This window comes from Eriocheir sinensis, chromosome 26 (assembly GCF_024679095.1).
Source record: "Eriocheir sinensis breed Jianghai 21 chromosome 26, ASM2467909v1, whole genome shotgun sequence".
NCBI classification, from domain to species: Eukaryota; Metazoa; Arthropoda; class Malacostraca; order Decapoda; family Varunidae; genus Eriocheir; species Eriocheir sinensis.
In genome coordinates this window covers 7,445,651-7,461,425 of record NC_066534.1, presented here as the reverse complement: position 1 = coordinate 7,461,425, position 15,775 = coordinate 7,445,651, and the positions used below count along the sequence as shown (strand labels likewise).

Below are 15,775 nucleotides of genomic sequence, written 5' to 3'. Positions count from 1 at the left end.
ACATTGGTACCCATGGAAATGAAGAATGTGCAACCTTATCTATTAGGCTATTAAATAAAGAGGGACTTTTAGCTCTATTAGAGGAGTTTCTAGCTGAAGACCCATCACATGAGCAAATAGTACCTAACCTATCACTCTAAAACAGTAACTTTCCCCGCATGTTAAAATCTCAGAAACGAGTAATAATATTGGAAACCGGTATCAGAGTGATGCTTATAGTCTATCGACTCTAACTTGAGCCCTGTGGCTTGGCCCGGGGAACCCCCCATTATTTACACATCTAGCGACGACCTGCGTATGGTGATCTGTCTCACTGTTAAGGCCCGTTCACACTGTGCCGACTCTGGGCCACGACTACCCACGACTCTAGGGTACACGAGGTCTTAGGTGTTGATGTGAAAGGGTCGGGCATGTCTTGAAAGAGGTCTTGAGACTGTTGCCGAATGCTGCGCCGACGTCGTGACGGGAGTCTGGAGTCGTGAGGGTTAGCACGACATGCTGGCAACTAGTTGGCCGAATGTCCCAGACAGTCGGCAATAAAACCTCCCCCCCCTTCTTGGAGCGTGGGAACCAATTTGTCAAATGGAAAAGTCGTTGGGTTGTCGTGGCCCAGAGTCGGCACAGTGTGAACGGGGCTTTAGTCTGAACGTTATCTATTTATGGTATATATATATATATATATATATATATAAATATATATATATATATATATATATATATATATATATAGATATATATATATATATATTCATGATACGGCTGCATGGTGTTATGAATGGCTTGGGATTTGAGGGAAAGACAACGACTCTGTAAACCTTCCATTTCACTTGGCAACGTGTCTCATGTGACGTTGCCGCTTGAGGGACCTTGGCAGCAGGCTCCAGGCCGCACCATTCACCCTTCCTTAATTAACCATTGAAGACTCACGTCCTGCATAGCCAAGCAAAAGAGATTACATATAACGTAAATAACAGAGAGAGAGAGAGAGAGAGAGAGAGAGAGAGAGACCCTCAGAGGAGAGTGATAGAGTGTTGTGGCTGCATGCGCGGTCTCCCTGAGCCGCGCCTAAAGGCTCAAGATAGAGACGTTAGACTATAGTAAATATATTTAAAAAAAAAAAAAAAATTTAACCATTAGAGTGAGTTGGGTGTGATTCTAGAGTTTTACCAAGACGTATGACATACCAGAGATAACATAAATTATTTTTATCCAAAATCTTGTAACTCGTCCAGTCCGTGAGATTGACATTTTATGAGACTGTGAAATATCCATTATGCGTAAAGCCCTGTGGGAGAGATCAGATCCAATAATATTGGCCATATCGTGAACAGTGAGGTGAACGACTGTTTCAGGCCTTGTAGCAATATCTCTCTCACAATAACCTCCATAGACAGTACAAAGTGAGGGCAGTTATTATAGCAAAACACACACACTGCATATCTGGCATAAACCTGATCAACGAGATGGTTTCCTCCCAAGAAGACTGACTTTTTAGCACAACTCTGTCTTCTCAGCGGACTTGCAGGGAATTTATAAATTTTGTATCCCCTCTCCGGCCTGTTACTACGGCAGCAAGCCAGGTAGCAAGGCATTGCTACGTTAAAAAGCAGCCGTGTCCGCTCCAAAAATAGGAAAAAATTGTTTTTGATACCTCAGTTCAAAGTTGGCGCGGTACTCGAGGGGCCAATAATGGCGCCCAGCAGCCTTATACACAGGGCCGCCTATGTCGGTACTCTCTCAATCAAGGGAATCTAGTCTATACTTTGGAACAAAGTGTTGTCAAGTGTGGGTGGATGGGGTATCCAGCTTCTCTCCTGTGAGCACATGAGTGGGGCAGGGCTGCATCCTTGTCCCATCCTTTTTCAACACCTGTACCGACTGAGAATTAGGCATAGTTTAGATGTGGAGTACCTAAATACCAGGGTCAATGCTTTGTTTTTTCCCAATGTTACAGTTATACTCACTGAGTCGCTGGAGGATTTGGTGATGGCCCTCAAGGCACTTCACGAAGAAACAAAATCAACTGGACCATTGGTTTTACGGACCAAGACCACGGTATATATGCTTTGAAGCTTACTGAACATTTGGATCTTCAAGCCGCTTGTGTTCCTTGTCTTAATTTATAACTGTGAGAGACAGACACTAGTGACTTGAAGAGGCGAATTACCGTCTTTGGTAATAATTGTTTTCACAGAATCAGAGAGTTTCCCTGGGATGACTGTTTCAAATAGGCAGCTACTCTGTAAGACTGAATCAAGGTCTATTACCTGTATAGTCCCTGAAACAGCAAATCGGATTATACAGACATGTGCCAGGCTACCCAGAGGTCGTCCCTGCTCACCGGGTTTTTGAATGAGACAACCCTGACTAGAGGAGGCCACAGGTAAGATAAAGAAAGTTTTGGGAGCATACGCTATTAGCTGCGTCTGGCCGCGGTGCTCTTGAGTCTGTGGTGGGTGAGAACCCATTAACTCGGGACACAGGGACAGAGCAACATCCGGGTTATCACAGTTTACCTTCCCCAGGTTTCCCCAGTTATCCATTTATCGACCATCCCGAAAGGAAGGGTGAACAGGTGGGTGGGATGTACAAGCAGCGATTCGAGCCCAGGCCTACAGATTCGTAGTTAAGCACGCTAACCACTGCAGAACGGAGACGCGAAAGCCAACGGAGCGCCCATAAAGTTTGTAGGTAATTCGTTGGATCCTTCCGCTAGATCCTTGGTATGGGAAAGGTGCCAGCTGGAAACTTGCTCAGAGGGACCTTCGGGGATAGTGTCGTCGGGTGGGAGAGTCAACGCTCACTCCGGCTATGTCCCTATTGACTGATTGACTGATTTTTTTTTTTTTTCGGATTTGTCTCGACGGGATGAATCTATGGGTAAAAGTTTAGTGAATATTATGGCATTTTTTTCTAATTGTTTCACTTTTTGTATCAGATATAATTGGTATTGTTACTTTACCTGTGGTTTCCCTTGGTTCACGGCATCCCTGCAGCTATACCATCATTTTTACCTTTTGCTTATCTGCAGGTCAGCTCGACAGACAACATGGATGCTTCGTTGCTGAAGGAGGGCGAGGAGAATATCTTGAAATACCGAGAGAACAACATCTGCTCTGTAAGTTTTCAAGGAGGTTCTCTGTTTCATCCAAACCAACTGATTTTTACAAGGACGCTGTCAGGCTTCCTCCCTCAACCCGGTAGCAGCGACGGGCCAAATTTGTGGCTTTACCGTGTACCAGGGATGGGCCAAATTTCTGCCATGATATAAACCTCCTAAAATAGATGATGCATTAACTGATCACATATGCGTTGATATATATTATGAAATGGTTTGTGTAAGTGATGATTCTGTCTCATTATTTTGCTTAGAGGGGCCTTTAACCTAACCTAAGAAACATGACCCCCGCAGCTACCGGGTTAAGGTGCCAGCCTCCAGGTTCGCCTAATCCTTGCCAACATTAATACCCTAGTCACCCTCCTCCACCCACAGCAGCTTTCCTCAGCTTACCCTTACCTCCGACAGGCTGAGTTCTTTGACAAGGGTTCTGGCGTGACAGCAATGCGCATGCGGTACCAGAGCATCCCCATCCACTCCCCTGGCATCAGTACGTCCATCATCACCAACGCTCTCCTGCGCCTCGCCACTAACTCCAGCGACCACTCCATCACCACCACCAACTATCCACTTCCCCGCAACCAAAAAGTGAGTCAATAACTAATAACTTTTTTTTTTTATGCTAAAGTCTATGACTTTTTTATCTTTTCTTGAGGGTTTTAATGAAAGTTTCTAACCTGTGGAATTTTTTTTAACAATGACGAAATTATCCCCAAGTGCACAAGTTTCTTCGGTTTTAATTTGGAACGGAACAACCGGCATTAGTTATTCTCACATCTTTGCTGGTTAGTGGCTGGTAAGGTCGGCTACTCTGGTTTTCATTCTCCTTATAATACGTTATTTAACAACTGGTGTGTTCTACCTCACATTATAATTATTCCGTGTAACGTGGTGACAATGAAAGTGATATAAAGATTTTCCCATGCAACAATGCTAGAGTACAAAACGTTTCAAAAGGATCAAAGCAGTAAGGGCCGCATTACTAAACATCTCGTCGCCCAAGTACACACGTTTGACAAGACTTTCGTAGGAGTTATGGGCATTTCCAGAAGTAGTTTTATGGCCCTGGTGGTAGTTTGACCCTTCTTCTGTGCCGTGAATCTAAAGAAACACTCATTAGAACCTGACTGATCCTCTCTTTGACCTCTAGAAATAGCTGATATGAGAACCAAAAGTGTCTTATAATACCGCCCTTGGCAAGTTTCATTATTTCGTATTGCCTGCCATCGCTCCGCAGCTGAAGGTGACCGAAGACTACTCGTCCACCAGCTCCCTCGTTTACGCCATGCTGATGCCTCTCGCCCTGGCACTCCTCTCCGCCTCCTTCATAGTCTTCCCCTTGCAAGAGCGACAAACTAAGGCCAAACAGGTACCTAAAATTGTTAACTTCTCTGGTGAGGTGTGAGACAATATAATGGAATCTGAGAAATCTCCAATTGTACATCTTTTTCTACCAGCAAGAGGTTTGTGACTGGACTGTGTGTGTGTGTGTGTTTTGACCCCCTTGCCTGACCGACCCTCAGGTGCAGGTAATGACCGGGGTGCCGCTGTGGGTGCTGTGGGTCACCACCTTCCTCTGGGACTACGGCACATACCTCGTCTCCTCGCTCCTTATCTTCGCCGCCTTTATGATCGGCGACTCCCAGGAATACTTCACCGTAGACGACGCTCCTGGTAAGTTGTCGGAGTGACTCATTTTGCTTCTGACCTGCGTCTCTTGAAATAAGTCACTCATAGCTTTGTCCATCCTCACTACTTCCATTGCTACAGGAGGATGAGTTTTAAGAATAGTTAATTATGCCTTCCTGCGTGGTGCCTTCACAAATCAGTCATGAGACTTTTAAAACAATCCCTGCGGCCATGTTACTTTATCCCTCCTTGTAAAGGCTTAGAGATTGCGAGAGCTACGTTCGCCTCCAATGCCGAAGGTTCAGGATAGAAAATGATAGGTGTCTCAGGAAGTGGGAAGGCAAACACTTGCTAACTTAACATTAGGTTTATTAAATAACAAGTAAATAACACAAACATAACTCTTCCAACACGTACAGTAATCTAACCGGCTAGCATCCTCTCCACACAAATGATACTACCTAAATAGTAATCTCATTACAGGCAGCTAAGAAAAGAGCACGAATAATCACGGGAGAGGAATGATAGAGAAGGTTAGACTTACCTGGTGCGGAGTCTTATATACACGGAAGTCAATCAGGACAACCGAGGAAACACTGTGCACACAATCACCACAAAGGTGTAACAAAAATCAACAATGAACTTCCCTAAACACGTAACAGTGATATAACCGTCTTTTAAACCTCACCATAGTAGTTCAAGTATAGCAACAACACAGCCTTTAGGCCAACACTGTGGGGAGGTTAAATAGAACAAGGTTAAAGATCACCTGGTGTGGGGTCGTGACAGTAGCACAGATGTAACTAAGCACAGGCCAAGACGAGACCAGAGGCGGCAGGATAAGAGTTCCGTCCCCTCTCTATACAGGGGCTTGAACAGGCAGAGAGAATCACTTCAGCCCACGAAAGTGAGGTCTTCTAAAGGAGGACCTCAGCACAGAGTGGTGTGGGTGTATGTTGCCGGCAGAAGACTGGAGGTCACTGAGGATATTAACAAGACGGAGATCAATCAACACCACCGATTTTCCTCGCGGGTTCGAAGCGTGCATCGGCAATTCACGTGAAGCATCACGCGTGGATGTTCCTACGCACACAGAAACACACACACACACACACACACACACACACACACACACACACACACACACACACACACACACAAAGTTATGTGAGGGTTGCCGACGGCCCTTACACAGCCCCCCAAACAAGAATCTACTGCAAGTAGATGAGAAAGACATTAGATAGGATTATGAGGGTGATCTAAGAAAATCAGCACCCACGTTGTCCTTACCAGCAATATGAACAACCCTGAATTTATAAGCTTGCAAGCTAAGTGACCATCTGAGAAGTCTATCATTCTTTCCCTTGAATGTGGCCAAGTACACCAAAGGTCTGTGATCTACCTCTAAAATAAATTCTTTCCCTCTAAGATAATAATCAAACTTTAACACGGCAAATACAATGGCTAAACATTCCCTTTCGATGGTGGAGTACCTTCTTTCCCGATCAAGCAATTTCCTACCGGCATACGATACGGGATGGGGATGATCGTTGTAATACTGGAGCAGCACTGCCCCCAGCCCGTGGTTGGAGGCATCTGTTCCGAGTACAAAGGTCCTTTGAGGGTTTGGGAGCCGAAGAACTGGAGAAGGCAGACTTGAGGTGGGCAAAGCGGCTTAGCAGATCTTCGCTCCAATGAAGAGGTTCTTTTACACCCTTCTTCAACAAGTCTGACAAGGGACCAGTATACTCAGATACCTGTGGGATAAACATTTTGTAAAAAGATATTAACCCCAGGAAGCTGCGCAGGAGCTTCTTAGTGGAAGGGGGAGATGTAGTGGTCACCACCGCAGAGATAGAGCGGCCGGAAAGGAAACTGGAGATAAAGGAACAGAGAGAGGGATAGAATCCGAAAGAGGGCAGTTTAGAAAGCAAAGACTTGTACCAGACTCTATCGAAGGCTTTCGATATGTCTAGCGCAACAGAGAAAGTTTCACCGAAACGGCTAAGAGAGGATGACCAAGAGTCAGTTCAGAGAGCAAGAAGATCGCCAGTAGAACGCCCCTTGCGGAACCCATACTGGAGAATAGATAAAAGGTTAGAAGTATAAAGGTGTTTTTGAATCTTCCGGTTAAGGATTGATTCAAAAGATTTAGATAGACATGAAAGTAAAGCTATAGGGCGGTAGTTTGAGGGATTGGAGCGGTCACCCTTCTTAGGCACAGGCTGTACAAAGGCATACGTCCAGCAGGAAGGAAAGATAGATGTTGATAGGCAGAGACGAAAGAGTTTGACCAGGCAAGGTGTCAGCACAGAAGCACAGTTTTTAAGGACAATAGGAGGCACTCCATCAGGTCCATAAGCCTTCTGAGAGTTGAGGCCAGAGAGGGCATAGAAAACATCATTAGGAAGAATCTTAATAAGAGGCATAAGGGAGTCAGAGGGAGGATGAGTAAAAGGAATATGCCCAGAATCGTCCAAGGTGGAGTTAAGTTTGAGCGAAGAGTTCAGCCTTAGACAGATGAGACGGCAGTGCTGCCGTCAGGGTTAAGGAGAGGAGGGAAAAAGGAAGAAGTGAAATTGGAAGAGATATTTTTGGCTAGATGCCAGAAGTCACGGGAAGAATTAGAAGAAGCAAGGTGTTGACATTTTCTATTTATAAAAGAAGTTTTGGTAAGTCTGAGAATAGATTTGACACAATTCCGGGCTGAAATGTATAGATCAAAGTTAGTGGGAGTTCGAAGGCTCTAGAACCTTTTGTGAGCTACCTCTCTATCTTTAATAGCACGAGAACAAGCATGATTAAACCAAGGCTTTTTAGCATGAGGAGTATAGAAAGTACTTGGAATGTATGCCTCCATTCCAGAGACAATCACCTCTGTGATGCGCAGAGCACACATAGAGGGGTCTCTCTCCTGGAAGCAGTAATCATTCCACGGGAAATCGGAAAAGTGCATCCTCAGGTCATCCCACCGAGCTGAAGCAAAATGCTAGAAGCATCGCCTCCTCGGCGGGTCCAGAGGATGTACAGGAGCGATAGGACAGGATACAGAAATAAGGTTATGATCGGAGGAGCCCAACGGAGAGAACAGTTTGACAGAGTAAGCAGAAGGATTAGAGGTAAGGAAGAGGTCTAGAATGTTGGGCCGGTCTCCAAGATGGTCGGGAATACGAGTAGGGTGCTGAACCAACTGCTCAAGGTCGTTGAAGAGAGCAAAGTTGTAGGCTTGTTCACCAGGCTGGTCAGTGAAAGAGGATGAAAGCCAAAGCTGGTGGTGAACATTGAAATCTCCTAAGATGGGGATTTCAGCGAAGGGAGAGTGGGTCAAGATGCGCTCCACTTTAGAGTTCAAATAGTCAAAGAATTTTACATAGTTAGTAGAGTTAGGTGCGAGATAAACAGCACAGATGTATTTAGTAATAGAATGACAGTGAAGTCTTAGCCAGATGGTGGAAAATTCAGAAGAGTCAAGGTCGTGGGCACGAGAGCAAGTGATGTCGTTGCGCACGTAGGCGCAACATCCAGCTTTGGATTGAAATTTAGGATAGAGAAGAGGTTGCTGTCCCTAGCCTCAGAAACCTGTGTTTCGGTGAGGAAGAGAAGGTGAGGTTTAGAGGAGGAGAGATGGTGTTCCACAGAATGAAAATTAGAACGGAGACCGCGAATGTTGCAGAAATTGATAAGGAGGAGGTTCGAGGATTTATCAGGACACTTCTCAAGTCGGCAGCCAGAAGGAGTCCTCCCTGGGGGAATTTATGGTCCCCCCCCAGGCGGGGACTCTGGTCCCCCCCCAGGCGGCGACTCTGGTCCCCCCCCAGGCGGCGACTCTGGTCCCCCCCCAGGCGGCGACTCTGGTCCCCCCCCAGGCGGCGACTCTGGTCCCCCCCCAGGCGGCGACTCTGGTCCCCCCCCAGGCGGCGACTCTGGTCCCCCCCCCAGGCGGCGACTCTGGTCCCCCAGGCGGCGACTCTGGTCCCCCAGGCGGCGACTCTGGTCCCCAGGCGGCGACTCTGGTCCCCCAGGCGGCGACTCTGGTCCCCCCAGGCGGCGACTCTGGTCCCCCAGGCGGCGACTCTGGTCCCCCAGGCGGCGACTCTGGTCCCCCCAGGCGGCGACTCTGGTCCCCCAGGCGGCGACTGATCCCCAGGCGGCGACTCTGGTCCCCCAGGCGGCGACTCTGGTCCCCCCAGGCGGCGACTCTGGTCCCCCCCCCAGGCGGCGACTCTGGTCCCCCCCCCAGGCGGCGACTCTGGTCCCCCAGGCGGCGACTCTGGTCCCCAGGCGGCGACTCTGGTCCCCCCAGGCGGCGACTCTGGTCCCCCAGGCGGCGACTCTGGTCCCCCAGGCGGCGACTCTGGTCCCCCCAGGCGGCGACTCTGGTCCCCCAGGCGGCGACTCTGGTCCCCCCAGGCGGCGACTCTGGTCCCCCAGGCGGCGACTCTGGTCCCCCCAGGCGGCGACTCTGGTCCCCCAGGCGGCGACTCTGGTCCCCCAGGCGGCGACTCTGGTCCCCCAGGCGGCGACTCTGGTCCCCCAGGCGGCGACTCTGGTCCCCCAGGCGGCGACTCTGGTCCCCCCCAGGCGGCGACTCTGGTCCCCCCAGGCGGCGACTCTGGTCCCCCCAGGCGGCGACTCTGGTCCCCCCAGGCGGCGACTCTGGTCCCCCAGGCGGCGACTCTGGTCCCCCAGGCGGCGACTCTGGTCCCCCCAGGCGGCGACTCTGGTCCCCCAGGCGGCGACTCTGGTCCCCCCAGGCGGCGACTCTGGTCCCCAGGCGGCGACTCTGGTCCCCCCAGGCGGCGACTCTGGTCCCCCAGGCGGCGACTCTGGTCCCCCCAGGCGGCGACTCTGGTCCCCCCAGGCGGCGACTCTGGTCCCCCAGGCGGCGACTCTGGTCCCCCCAGGCGGCGACTCTGGTCCCCCCAGGCGGCGACTCTGGTCCCCCAGGCGGCGACTCTGGTCCCCCAGGCGGCGACTCTGGTCCCCCCAGGCGGCGACTCTGGTCCCCCCAGGCGGCGACTCTGGTCCCCCAGGCGGCGACTCTGGTCCCCCCAGGCGGCGACTCTGGTCCCCCCAGGCGGCGACTCTGGTCCCCCAGGCGGCGACTCTGGTCCCCCAGGCGGCGACTCTGGTCCCCCCAGGCGGCGACTCTGGTCCCCCCCCCAGGCGGCGACTCTGGTCCCCCCCCCCGGCGGCGCCGCTGGTCCCCCAGGCGGCGACTCTGGTCCCCCAGGCGGCGACTCTGGTCCCCCAGGCGGCGACTCTGGTCCCCCCCCCAGGCGGCGACTCTGGTCCCCAGGCGGCGACTCTGGTCCCCCAGGCGGCGACTCTGGTCCCCCCAGGCGGCGACTCTGGTCCCCCCAGGCGGCGACTCTGGTCCCCCAGGCGGCGACTCTGGTCCCCCAGGCGGCGACTCTGGTCCCCCCAGGCGGCGACTCTGGTCCCCCAGGCGGCGACTCTGGTCCCCCCAGGCGGCGACTCTGGTCCCCCCAGGCGGCGACTCTGGTCCCCCAGGCGGCGACTCTGGTCCCCCCAGGCGGCGACTCTGGTCCCCCCAGGCGGCGACTCTGGTCCCCCAGGCGGCGACTCTGGTCCCCCCAGGCGGCGACTCTGGTCCCCCAGGCGGCGACTCTGGTCCCCCCAGGCGGCGACTCTGGTCCCCCAGGCGGCGACTCTGTTCCCCCCCCCAGGCGGCGACTCTGGTCCCCCCCCCAGGCGGCGACTCTGGTCCCCCCCCCAGGCGGCGACTCTGGTCCCCCCCCCAGGCGGCGACTCTGGTCCCCCCCCCAGGCGGGGACTCTGGTCCCCCCCCCAGGCGGGGACTCTGGTCCCCCCCCAGGCGGGGACTCTGGTCCCCCCCCAGGCGGGGACTCGGAGGCAGTTATTTTTTTCGCCATGTTGAATTTTGAATTTTGGGAAAAGGTGTGTGTGTTTTGTGAATGTAGTGTGGTGTAGAAAGAGAGAGGAACTGTCTTTAGAGAGCATGCTGAACTGCTCTATGGTGTTGATGAGACAAAAGGGGAACGGTTAGTGACGACATGGGAAGGGTCTTTGAAAGGCTTCAGCACCCTCCTCGCTTCCCATATATCCTCACCGGGAGTAGCTCACGCCCGTTTGGTAGGTGTCTTCCTACCTACTCCTACTAGGGGTGTAGACGCTTCATTCTACTGGAGCGTGTAGATACAGCATGTACCTGTGCAGAACTGGTGTGTTTGGCAGGAAGTTCATCAATGGTAGCGCCAGGGGCAACAGGTGGCTCAGGCAAGTCAGGAGTGCAGGCATCCTCTGGTGGAATCTGACATACAGAAGAGGTGCAAGGAGGCCGTGGAACACTTTCTAGAACAGCAGGCTAGATGTCCGGTGGAGAAGTCTGGAAGTTATCAGAACCATTTGGGGCTTTTACCCCTGGAACATTTCCAATTAGGGAGGTATCAAACTTAATAGGGGCCCGGACTACGTCTGTCCATCCAGTATAATATGGACATTAAGATAACAACGCAATACCGGGAAATAATCGACACGCCCCAAATAATCTGCGACATGAGCTACTTGACAGTTACTAACATCAGCGTCAGGCAGGGCCTCCTCAGAGACGATGATACATGAACAACCAGTATCTCTGATAATGGAGGAAGTCCAGGCACCATTAATTGTGCCAGAAGCTCTGTAATTAGGAACACTAGGATCCCCCCAACAGAAGCCTACCTTATGTGGCCGAGCAGCGGTGCCGTCCTTGAACGCTCTGGGGTTCTTGGGGCATCGAGGCCGAATATGGCCCTCTTCTCCACAATTGTGACACCGTATAGCAGACGAGCTGCCTTTGGCGGGAGTAGCCTGAGAAGATTGTGCTTTAGATAAGGAGGAAGATGGCTTAGAGGGTTTCTTACCAAAGAGATGGCCAAATTGTGGCTTGGAGTACACATTGTGAGTAGACGCCCAATTGTCAGCAAGCTGTACAGCGGTCAACAGAGTAGTTGGTAGGCGTTCCTTCACAAAGAGACGCAAATCTGTGTTGAGGGACGATAGGAATTGATCAAGTAACAAAGTCTTCGAGAGAGTCATAATCATCGGTAACATTCGTGGTCTCTAACCAGGCCTGAAATAGTCTAGTTAAATGAGTAGAGAACTGCTGGTAACTTTCCCCACTCCTAATTTTAGTACTGCGAAACTCCGACCGATAACCGTCTGGAGTCTTATGGAACCCGGTGAGGAGTGCTTTCTTAAGGAGGGGATATGAACTTGTAGTTTCAGGTGATAGAGAAATATATATATCAGCAGCCTTACCAGTAAGAAAACTAACAAGTCTTACTGCGTAAGTATCAGAAGGTGCTTTAAGCAAATCAGCAACTCTCTCAAACCGTACCAGATAAGAAGCAATATCTTCTCTTTATACCGAGGTAAACGGGGCTTACTTACATTTTCCTCGTGAGACACTGTCTGAGGAGTAGATGAACTCTGTGCAGCTATACGAGCGAGTTCAGTTTCCCTTTCAGCCTCCACCCTCAATCGTTCAGCCTCCATCCTCAATCGTTCCTTTTCTGACTCTAGGTTTGCCAATCTTAGTCTCCTGCATTCTCGCTAGTTCCAGCTTTTCCTGTCGCTCCTGTTCTTTCCTTTCCTGTCGCTGTCGCTCCTGTTCTTTCCTTTCCTGTCGTTTCTGTTCTTTCCTTTCCTGTCGTTCAGCAGCACGTTCCTCACGCAGAATGTTCTGCTGCTGTAGCACAAACTTACCAATATCATCGCCAGAGAAACCCAAACTCACTGCTTGAGCTTTCAAAGCTTCCAAATCTGAGAGAGACATGTTGATGAGAAGTACAGGCAAATGATTAAATAGGAAGTATAAACTATACCTGGCAACAATGCACAGACGTACAGTTATAAGGCGGCGAAAGTGCAACACTGTAAGCCGTCCTTAGGGAACAACAATATAGTAGCTACCCCTATAAATCAAAAGAAAATTAGTAACAACCGGCAACGATACTCGACGAAGGTATAATAACCAACCTATTCGTCGATAAGCAAACAACAACTCACTGGACGCAAGTTGGAAAACACAATGGTTATGGCAACCAGATCACTCTTCCATCAACGGTCAAACAACCGATACAACACTGTGGAAAGAGTAATACCTCGCTTCCGGGCCTCAGACAACGAGGGCGCGCTCAAGGCGACTTATTAACCATCCACTCACTGAAACTCTATCATAATTCTATTCTGGCGAGGTCGCCACAAATGTAAAGGCTTAGAGATTGCGAGAGCTAAGTTCGCCTCCAATGCTGAAGGTTCAGGATAGAAAATGATAGGTATCTCAGGAAGTGGGAAGGCAAACACTTGCTAACTTAACCTTAGGTTTATTAAATAACAAGTAAATAACACTAACATAACTCCTCCAACACGTACAGTAATCTAACCGGCTAGCATCCTCTCCACACAAATGATACTACCTAAATAGTAATCTCATTACAGGCAGCTAAGAAAAGAGCACAAATAATCACGGGAGAGGAATGATAGAGAAGGTTAGACTTACCTGGTGCGGAGTCTTATATACACGGAAGTCAATCAGGACAACCGAGGAAACACTGTGCACACAATCACCACAAAGGTGTAACAAAAATCAACAATGAACTTCCCTAAACACGTAACAGTGATATAACCGTCTTTTAAACCTCACCATAGTAGTTCAAGTATAGCAACAACACAGCCTTTAGGCCAACACTGTGGGGAGGTTAAATAGAACAAGGTTAAAGATCACCTGGTGTGGGGTCGTGACAGTAGCACAGATGTAACTAAGCACAGCCCAAGACGAGACCAGAGGCGGCAGGATAAGAGTTCCGTCCCCTCTCTATACAGCGGCTTGAACAGGCAGAGAGAGAATCACTTCAACCCACGAAAGTGAAGTCTTCTAAAGGAGCAACCCACGAAAGTGAAGTCTTCTAAAGGAGGACCTCAGCACAGAGTGGTGTGGATGTATATGTCCGGCCGAAGACTGGAGGTCGCTGAGGATATTAATAAGACGGAGATCAGACAACATCACCGATTCTCCTCGCGGGCTCGAAGCGTGCATCGGCAATTCACGTGAAGCATCACGCGTGGATAAGTGGTAGTTACGGTGGCGTGATGTTCCTACGCACACGGAAACACACACACACACACACACACACACACACACACACACACACACACACAAAGTTATGTGAGGGTTGCCGGCGGCCCTTACACTCCTTTTCATAGAACTGTAAGATTTTGCTAATAATTCATATTGTAGCTTGAGAATCTCCAGCTGAGAAACTGAGCAGTAGAAAAGGTGATAAAGAGTTGCTGTGTAAAGTTTACGCTATGGATGGTGACCTGTGGTGCAAATATATTAATGCAAATCAGCATTGTGGCTGTTGCTCGCCCGCACGCTCGTTCAGAAGTTCAAAGGAGAGTTGTCGCTTGTCTTCCAAACACGTGTCTCCTTTTTTTTTAATAACTTTCTGCTTCTATTCTTATACAGAAGAAAGTGGAGTTAGTTGTGCTTTATTAATCATTCATCCCTGACAGGAGCGCTTATCTTGCTGCTTCTGCTCTACGGTTGGGGCAGCATCCCTCTGGCCTACGTGTTCAGCTTTTTCTTCCAGACTGCTGCCGCTGGGTTCTCCGTCATCACGCTCATTAACATTGTGGCAGGTGCGTACTAAGAGATCACCTGGCAGGCACCCGCAAAAATTATACCTTTTCTTCTAGTCTTTCTCTTCCTGATGCCATTGTATGTTATGAGCGTTGATGTTTTAGTTTTACTGAATAACGCGTCTCTTTATTATGAGGTCCATATTTATTTAGTTAAAAGATAATATATCATGACGCTTTTACATCACTTAGTAATGGGTAATTAAGAACCACGATTTCCATATTTGCTTAAACATTATATTCTTGTGCAATTGAAACGTATATGATAAAAGCTGTGCGACTGAACACTTGCATTTGTTCTCAAATTCAGTGAGGATTATTTTCTCTAATGCCAGTGTGCTTGGCTTTAGAATACTGCTGGGATAATTTCAATCATATTCCTTTCTCTCTTCTTGCGGTCTCAATATAAGCAGTAAGTGTTAGCAGCAAATCAGAGCCTTTCTCTCCGACGCACAGGCATGATCATCACCACGGCCGTATCTGCCCTCGAAATGTCACAGCAGCCCAAAATGCTTGTCGTCAGCGACGCCCTGCACTGGATTGCGTCCCTGCTCCCCACCTACCCTGCGTCCATGGTCTGTGTGTGTGTGTGTGTGTGTGTAATTCACCTCTTGGTCTGCTGCGGGTTTCTCTCGAGAGAGCCAGCCGTTCCCCAACGAAAGAGCACAGAGCTGTGTGTGTGTGTGTGTGTGTGTGTGTGTGTGTGTGTGTGTGTGTGTGTGTGTGTGTTTAATTCATCTAATATCTGTTTGTCCATCAATATAATATTTTTCTCATTTACCTATTTTTCATATCTAAGGGCCTAAGCGACATGAGTAGAAGGTTTTCTTCCTTCATTTTTCTGCCCTTCAAAAGTTATTCTTCCTCGTTTTCTCTTACTAAAAGGTAGTAAAATTAATACATTTCTTCCACACTAACTTTGTTCCTTTCCGTCACAGGGTTTTCAACATTTGGTGATGACGAGTGACTACAACAGCCGCTGCGATATCTTCAATGAGACCCTAAAACTGGAGCTGTGCGACACCCTCTATAACTTTGACCCCTTTAACTCCTTCATGCCCTGCTGCCGTGAGTGCGATATGACAGTCGAGGGAAGAGGCTTGGAAGGCAATAAAAGAAAAAGACCAATTTTCAAATAACCATCAGATTACTTAAACCTAGAACGTATAGTTATTTACCTTTAATTCATAAGAGTGCCCACTTTTCACTTTCAAAGTATTACAACGTAGTAGTGAGCTTAGTGTTTGTGATTATCTGTATTCTACTGATATAGCTATAACATTATGTATATGAGCCATTTCTAACCTAACAAAAGTATGTGAAATGAGAATTATTCGTAGTAGGATTTACATACTTTCT

At 49.2% G+C, this 15,775-nt stretch overlaps 1 protein-coding gene across 1 annotated transcript in view; it reads left to right on the top strand.

Moving 5' to 3' along the window:
• The window catches only part of LOC127003731 (ATP-binding cassette sub-family A member 17-like), a 28,737-nt gene that overhangs the window by 2,862 nt on the left and 10,100 nt on the right, over positions 1-15,775 (top strand). Inside the window, 7 exon segments of the mRNA XM_050870691.1 lie at positions 3,032-3,118; positions 3,527-3,706; positions 4,356-4,487; positions 4,642-4,792; positions 14,291-14,416; positions 14,873-14,991; positions 15,355-15,484. Of these exon segments, the coding sequence (XP_050726648.1) occupies positions 3,032-3,118; positions 3,527-3,706; positions 4,356-4,487; positions 4,642-4,792; positions 14,291-14,416; positions 14,873-14,991; positions 15,355-15,484 (925 nt within the window).